Raw genomic sequence first — 7,500 nt, 5'->3', positions numbered from 1 at the left:
CTACACACACACATAATTCATACACAAACCCACAATATCTACTTTTATATACATATACACATAGACCTACAAATTTATATACAAGAGGTCTTTTTTGTACCATTCCGAAACTCTAAACACTTTGACACATCTTTGATGCTGTATCATGGTCGCTGCAAAATACGATTATCATACCAAGTTTTGAAAAAAAAAGAAAAAAAAATCTAAATTTCACAAAAAGAAAAGTCGATAGAAAACAATTAAAGTACTTAATATGCAGGTATGATATTTAACTACAAGCAAAATATTGCAGAAATTAAGTAAAATGGAAAATGTACTTGACTACTCTGCAAATATAATGGTTTACACCCTCCCGTTTCGCATGGCTGCGGAACATTCAAACGTATTTCTCAGATTCAGTCAAAACCTTTTTTTTTTTTTCTGAGGTCGCATGAGGTTTTGCATCTTATCGTATCTACCGTGAGCTCTATGTCCGATAATTAGATAATGCCAATGATCCGAGGTATTTACTTTTCCCATTGATAAAATTATATCAGGAAATCAAAATATACAATCTATTCTGTGATATTTTTGAGCCTATAAGGTTGTATCTTAGAGGTACAGAAAGACTCTGAAGACACTGATCCCACAGAAGACAATTTCACGTCATACGATGCCTACTCATCAAAAATGTCTTTCCGGCGACCGCCATGTCTGACTTCAAATTTTACCTATATCGAGAGACATGTATTTGATATACTGCTAAAAAGACACAAACATTTTATGCACCTTTGAAAAATAAATTAGTATCAAGAAACACGATGCGATTCGTATTTAATGAAAATATAAATTCCTATCTGAGCCTGCGTGGAATATATATGGAAAATATCGCGCTCTGACTGGTTGGCAGGAGTGTATTAAACTGTTTGAAGGAAGAGGCAAAGACTATACAAAATGAAAAGAGGTGTCAACAGGTTTCAATAATGTGGGCTTAAAAGGCAAACATCAAAATGTATAATATCTGGGTTTCGGGGAAGCTACAAAAAGGCCTATATACTACTATCGGGACTATATGAGTATTATCGGCATCGCACTTATCAGAATTGCTATATAGATACAACACATAATTCGCATTGAATGTTGCATTTTATCCCCCCACACCTTAAAATATATGGGCATTAATCTTAGGAAGAACTACGAAGCAATGATATAATGCACCTCAGCTTAATCTTAAAGAAATGAGACCCAAGAAAATTTGGCAACAACTGCCCCCTTAGTTACCTCATGTAATGTATCTGCTACTATTAGACTTTCTAGGATATATGAGAACATAATGCTCCTAACCAAACCAACTTGCCTGAAAACAACAACAAAAAGAACAAACCACTGTACCTAAAATTCCAATATTTCGCAAAGCCTTTATAATCGGCAGAAACAAGAAATAGACATATACTGTGCACTGTATTGGTCTGCATTGCCATAATGATAAAAGCAGAGGGATACAACAGCGGGTGGCCATCTCATTCAAACGTGTTATTGCTTCTATTTTTTTCTGAAATGCTATGAACAGAGAATGCAATCAATGGTGGGCGGGTTAGCAATTTATGGTTCACCAATGATATCAAAATCCAAAAAATGCCTGTGACCGATTTTGGAAAATAAAGTCAAAATAAATAAGCGCAGGTGTGATGCTGTAAAAAAAAGTATACCGTCGTGTCCTAAATTTGACCAATGAAGACATTTAAACACAAATATATCCCTCCCGAAACTCATATGAAAATTGATGCATGAATAAAATTAATCTCTAATACAAGACCATACATTTTCGTTTCTATTAACAATTCTCTGTAATAGGAAATGTGTTTCAACTGATCAGATTACTGAAAGCTTACCATTGTTAAATTTCTAGTTTCAACCAGCCTCGGACTTCCGAAACTCTTTAGTGGAATATTCCATAGCTGGTTATTATATCGAATTTAACTCGTTGACGAGTGATGAAACATGAATTCCCCGACGCCAATGATGATAAAATGTGGTTGTCATACTTCGTACTGTACTTTTTGGAAAGAATCGGAATAAAGTACACACATCAAAACGAAACAAAACAATAAAATAGCTTCAGAACGTCCTCGTTGAAACTCTACGGGTACATAACCATTTTTCACCCATACAATTCACCATCTACAATTTAACGTTAATACTGGAATTGTCTTTTGTCAGAGCACCAACTGCTTTAAGAGGCCGTGGTGGATAATTGTGTGTATTTATGCATGTGTACATGTATGTAAAAGGAAAAAGAAAGAAAAATCTTACGTAACGAAACCATTTAACCCCAATTTTGTGACGGCACACCGAATCCATCCATCCATCCGTAGGCAACAGAAAATCAACTTGAACAAATTAGGTTGTGATTTTCAATAATACTGCGTGTATTTTAATATATGGAAAGACTCTTATCCCTAGCCGATCGTCGTGCTTCCCTAGCCGACCGTCGTGCTTCCCTATCCGACCGCCGTGCTTCCCTATCCGACCGCCGTGCTTCCCTATCCGACCGTCGTGCTTCCCTATCCGACCGCCGTGCTTCCCTATCCGACCGCCGTGCTTCCCTATCCGACCGCCGTGCTTCCCTAGCCGACCGTCGTGCTTCCCTATCCGACCGCCGTGCTTCCCTATCCGACCGCCGTGCTTCCCTATCCGACCGTCGTGCTTCCCTATCCGACCGTCGTGCTTCCCTATCCGACCGCCGTGCTTCCCTATCCGACCGCCGTGCTTCCCTATCCGACCGCCGTGCTTCCCTATCCGACCGCCGTGCTTCCCTATCCGACCGCCGTGCTTCCCTAATCGACCGCCGTGCTTCCCTAATCGACCGCCGTGCTTCCCTAGCCGAGCGCCGTGCTTCGCTAGCCGAGCGCCGTGCTTCGCTAGCCGAGCGCCGTGCTTCGCTAGCCGAGCGCCGTGCTTCGCTAGCCGAGCGCCGTGCTTCGCTAGCCGAGCGCCGTGCTTCCCTATCCGACCGCCGTGCTTCCCTATCCGACCGCCGTGCTTCCCTATCCGACCGCCGTGCTTCCCTATCCGACCGCCGTGCTTCCCTATCCGACCGCCGTGCTTCCCTATCCGACCGCCGTGCTTCCCTAATCGACCGCCGTGCTTCCCTATCCGACCGCCGTGCTTCCCTATCCGACCGCCGTGCTTCCCTATCCGACCGCCGTGCTTCCCTATCCGACCGCCGTGCTTCCCTATCCGACCGCCGTGCTTCCCTAGCCGACCGCCGTGCTTCCCTATCCGACCGCCGTGCTTCCCTATCCGACCGCCGTGCTTCCCTAGCCGACCGCCGTGCTTCCCTAGCCGACCGCCGTGCTTCCCTATCCGACCGCCGTGCTTCCCTATCCGACCGCCGTGCTTCCCTATCCGACCGCCGTGCTTCCCTAGCCGACCGCCGTGCTTCCCTAATCGACCGCCGTGCTTCCCTATCCGACCGCCGTGCTTCCCTATCCGACCGCCGTGCTTCCCTATCCGACCGCCGTGCTTCCCTATCCGACCGCCGTGCTTCCCTATCCGACCGCCGTGCTTCCCTATCCGACCGCCGTGCTTCCCTATCCGACCGCCGTGCTTCCCTAGCTGACCGCAGTGCTTTTTCCATTTAACAGTAAATGTAAGTCCGGCGCAACTTCTACTATGTTCCATATTTTTTCCGCTCTATAACATGGCGGTGTCCATTTCTCTCTATCTACGCGCGTCCGTCTCCGTAACCTCTACCCTAAAAAGAAATAAATACCTGATTCAATCAGCCAGAGAATGGGTAGATTTCTGAAGATGCATTTATTAACATCAAATTTGCACTGTTGCTTGCACTTGGGGCACTCTATTGTGTTATAAAACGAATCCATGTTCTTGCACTAATTCAGTGTTTCCATTTTATCCTCGCATTATTTCGTGTTATAAATCATACCACTGACAAACCATTCCACCCGTTCATTTACACTCTCAGTAGCAGTTCGAATACCACGCGTGACCACGGTGACAAGACTTCTGATTTCTGAACTTCTGACCGAAGACTATATACTAAAGATAGGAAAGCATAACAAAAGCCTGTGAACCCCAACGGTTGGCGGATAGTGTAATACCTGAACAATAGATGGCGTAGTGGACGCGATGTATCGTCTCTGTTTACTATCATGAAATGTCACTCAAAACAGGTTTGTTTGTTTTTGCATGTTTTACGCTTCCTGTTGTTTGTTTTTGCATGCTCTATGCTTCCTGTTGTTTGTTATTGCATGTTTTATGTTTCCTGTTGTTTTAACTGCATGCCTGCTTTGCTTAATACTTAAATTGATGATGGCTTGAAATCAAATAAAGAATTGTTTTACATAAATGTGTTTTGTTTATCCTTGATTTAATTACACAACAAAAATGAATGAAAAAACGAAGAATTTATTAAAACCGAATGATTGTGCAGTTTATTTAATAGATTTGTTTAATAAATTGTAGAGTTTATTGAATTTAAGTTTATATTCACTGTATTAACACCAAAGATATTTTCTGCTATAAACTTGTATAGTATTTAAAATAATAAAATAATTTTATGATGTCATGTAAATATGCATACACACGAGATAATTATTAATATTAAGAAAAAAAAGTTACTAATGAACAGAATAATTGTATAATTCCATGTAAATTCATAGATATATATATATAAGTAGTTCTTTGATAGTTTCGTCTCTTATTAAAAAAAAAACATTGTAAACTTTCAACTGAAACTAAGCCGTTAAAACTATAAAATAAATAAATAATAATAATAATAATATTAATAATAAATCTATATAAATGTATAGTCCCCCCTATAAACGTCCTCTTTTCGTAGTTACATATCTGAACAATAGATGGCCCTGTAAGAATTTTTGGACATTTTTTTTTATCGGCGTGATACGTGCGAAGAGCGAAAAATATGAATAGGTTACAGAAACTAGTTAAATGACTGAATATAATGGTAATTTATATCATTTGATGATTAAGTATCGAAAATCTACGTGAAATTACGCGTAAACGTCTATCAAACGATAGATAGTAGCACACGCACTACTTTCTTGAGCGTCATATTCAGTTACATGGTTTGTTTACATTGACCAAAGACTATATACGAAAGACAAGAATGTCGAGCAAAATCCTGTGAGTAATGCTGCGTCGGCGCAATAGATGGCGTTAATAAGCATTTCGTGACGTCATCTCATACCGTCTGTTTATTTACATAGAAGAGCGAAAATTGGAATGACAGTTCCGACAATGCTAGGAAAGTCTCATCCTTGTTCTGCTTGTAAAAAGCAAAAAGAAGAAAACAAACAACTTATATTTCATGTTCTTCCCAAGGAAAAAGAAAGGTGCGTAATATTTATAGTTAAGATATAAATTTAGATATATGATGTTCAGATTGACATCAACAAGATATAAACTGGATCGCATGAAATTATTTTGATTCGTAAAGGTGTCATCATAACGCCCCTCTAAAAAAAAGTAGAGGCCAAAAATCGACTTCATATTGTAGTGTAAGCCTTTAATTAAAAATTGAAGTAACTTGAGGATAGATTTGACATCAATATATTGAAAAAATATAAGAAAAAATAGTGTCAGGTTGGTAATGAGTTCAATTATAGTTATCACCCTAATCAGCATATATTTATCGATTGAACAATGCTTTATTTGGTAGATCTGTATAGTAGAAACAAATAGGAAATATAGAAAAAAATAAAATAATTTCAAATGTTAACAGAGCAACGACGAGTGACCCTTGCCAGCATTTACAAGGCGTATTTTCTGGCATCTCCTAGAAAAGGGGGTAGGGGACAGAGCCTCCCTAATCAAACATAAATTTTATTTTTTTATTTTGTTAAGGAGGAAATTAATTTGAAACTCATGCGGTCTTAAAGTGAAGAACTGAAGTAAAAATACACGGTTTGACCTATTGATTTGTAAAGGTTTTATTTCAATAAAAATATTGTAATACTTATTCTTTAATTTATCATCCTTAAGTTCAATGTATTTATGCGTTTGGCAATATAATCATATATATGACATGTATTTGAAGGAATTGTATGAAGAAAATAAATGCTATTACAAAGTCATTATACAATATGAATTATTTCAATAAGACATACATACATATATATATATATATAAATATATATATATACATATATATATATAAATAAATATATATATATATATATATATATATATATATATATATATATATATATATATATATATAAAGTAATTAAGCAATTCACATACCCCCCTCTGAATAGGTTTCAACCAAAGACTATCTACGAAAGACAGGAAACATGCTATCTAACGCATTCTAAAAAATGTGAGCTCCCCGGTCGTGTACCAGCGCCATCTGTTGACTCGACGCCCAACTAAACATCCGACGTCGTTCAATGGGGGTGTGCTCACTCGGGCTCATGTTCTTGGTCAGTTCAGACTTATTCAGAGGGGGTTGTGAATAGCTTATTTACTAATATATATATATATATATATATATAATTCATAACGTAGTAGCATTTATTTTCTTCATATAATTCTTTCGCCCCTCCCAGCCCAAAACTACCCATTCGGCAATTCAGGGCTGGTTAACAACTATAAATTGGTAGTTTATACATGCACGGCATATATACGGCGTATACAACATGCCATATACATGACACATTAAACCACGTGGCACAATGAACTTATAGGCCTACAGTCACAACATTAGTGACATATAATGTATATGATTATATTGTCAAACATGCATCAATACATAGAAATGGAGTATGATAAATTAAAGAAAATTATTACAATATCTTTATTAGAATAATAACAAAACCTTGGCCGCAATACACATTTTTATTTCAATTCTTCGCATTGCGACCGCATGATTTTGAGATTAATTTCCTCATTTTATGTTTGATTAGGGGAGTGTCCCCTGACCCCCTTTCCTAGGAGCTGCCTGGAATGCATCTGCTACACCTTGCATACTCTGGCTAGGAGCACGAAACAGGCCACCCGTCGTTGCCCTGTTAACATTTGAACTTATTTTACTTTTTTCTATATTTCTGTTTGTTCCTACTATACAGATCTACCAAGTAATGATCATTGTTCAATCAATATATATGCTGATTTTGGTGATAACTATAATCTAACTCAAAATCAACCTGACAAAGTTTTTTTTTTCACTCTATTGATGTCAAATCTATCGTCAGCTTACGTCAAATTGTAGCTTAAAGCTTGCACTATATTATTAAGTAGATTTTTGGCCTCTACTATTTTAGACGAGCGTCCTGACTTGACACCTTTACCAATCAAAGTAATTTCTTGTGATCCAATTTATATCTTGCTTATGTCAATCTGGACGTCACATATCTTAGGTTATATCTAAAAAAACATAGATATTACAGATGGCGCTGGTGGACAACCGTGGCCCTCACATTTTTTTTAACACGTTAGATAGCATGTTTCATGTCTTTGTCTTATATAGTTTTTGTT

At 38.4% G+C, this 7,500-nt stretch overlaps 1 protein-coding gene across 2 annotated transcripts in view; it reads right to left on the bottom strand.

The window, feature by feature from the left end:
* The window catches only part of LOC113803021 (uncharacterized), a 35,246-nt gene that overhangs the window by 22,408 nt on the left and 5,338 nt on the right, over window positions 1-7,500 (bottom strand). The window contains exon 1 of one of the 2 annotated variants that reach the window (XM_070129190.1): window positions 3,755-4,022. The exons of the other annotated variant lie outside the window; for it this stretch is intronic. Coding sequence (XP_069985291.1) covers window positions 3,755-3,866 — 112 coding nt within the window. The 5' untranslated portion in view covers window positions 3,867-4,022. Of the gene's footprint in view, window positions 1-3,754; window positions 4,023-7,500 lie in introns of those variants that run through there. 2 annotated transcript variants of the gene reach the window in all.

This window comes from Penaeus vannamei, chromosome 13 (assembly GCF_042767895.1).
Source record: "Penaeus vannamei isolate JL-2024 chromosome 13, ASM4276789v1, whole genome shotgun sequence".
Taxonomy (NCBI): domain Eukaryota; kingdom Metazoa; phylum Arthropoda; class Malacostraca; order Decapoda; family Penaeidae; genus Penaeus; species Penaeus vannamei.
This window is presented reverse-complemented; position numbering and strand designations above follow the sequence as displayed.